General features: G+C 71.1%; 1 protein-coding gene across 1 annotated transcript in view; it reads left to right on the top strand.

The window, feature by feature from the left end:
- Positions 1–277, top strand: part of PLPPR3 (phospholipid phosphatase related 3) — a 6,609-nt gene that overhangs the window by 4,648 nt on the left and 1,684 nt on the right. The window contains 2 exon segments of the mRNA XM_077760636.1: positions 1–216; positions 260–277. The exon segment at positions 1–216 is cut by the window's left edge and continues 139 nt beyond it; the exon segment at positions 260–277 is cut by the window's right edge and continues 688 nt beyond it. Coding sequence (XP_077616762.1) covers positions 1–216; positions 260–277 — 234 coding nt within the window.

Below are 277 nucleotides of genomic sequence, written 5' to 3'. Positions count from 1 at the left end.
AGGCGTCCACGTGTTCGGCCTGTGTGCCACGGCGCTGGTGACCGACGTCATCCAGCTGGCCACGGGCTACCACGCACCCTTCTTCCTGACGGTCTGCAAGCCCAACTACACGCTGCTGGGCACGTCGTGTGAGGCCAACCCCTACATCACACAGGACATCTGCTCGGGCCGCGACGCCCATGCCATCCTGTCTGCGCGGTGAGCTGGCCCCCAGGCGCCCGCCCGCGGGGGGCGGGGTTCTGGGGCACGAGGGGCCCAGGCCGGCGGGGCTGCCCTG

The sequence above is a fragment of the Crocuta crocuta genome, unplaced genomic scaffold, assembly GCF_008692635.1.
Source record: "Crocuta crocuta isolate KB4526 unplaced genomic scaffold, BGI_CrCroc_1.0 scaffold443, whole genome shotgun sequence".
Taxonomy (NCBI): Eukaryota; Metazoa; Chordata; class Mammalia; order Carnivora; family Hyaenidae; genus Crocuta; species Crocuta crocuta.
The sequence above is the reverse complement of the archived record's forward strand: the minus strand, read 5'-3'. Positions and strand labels throughout refer to the sequence as shown.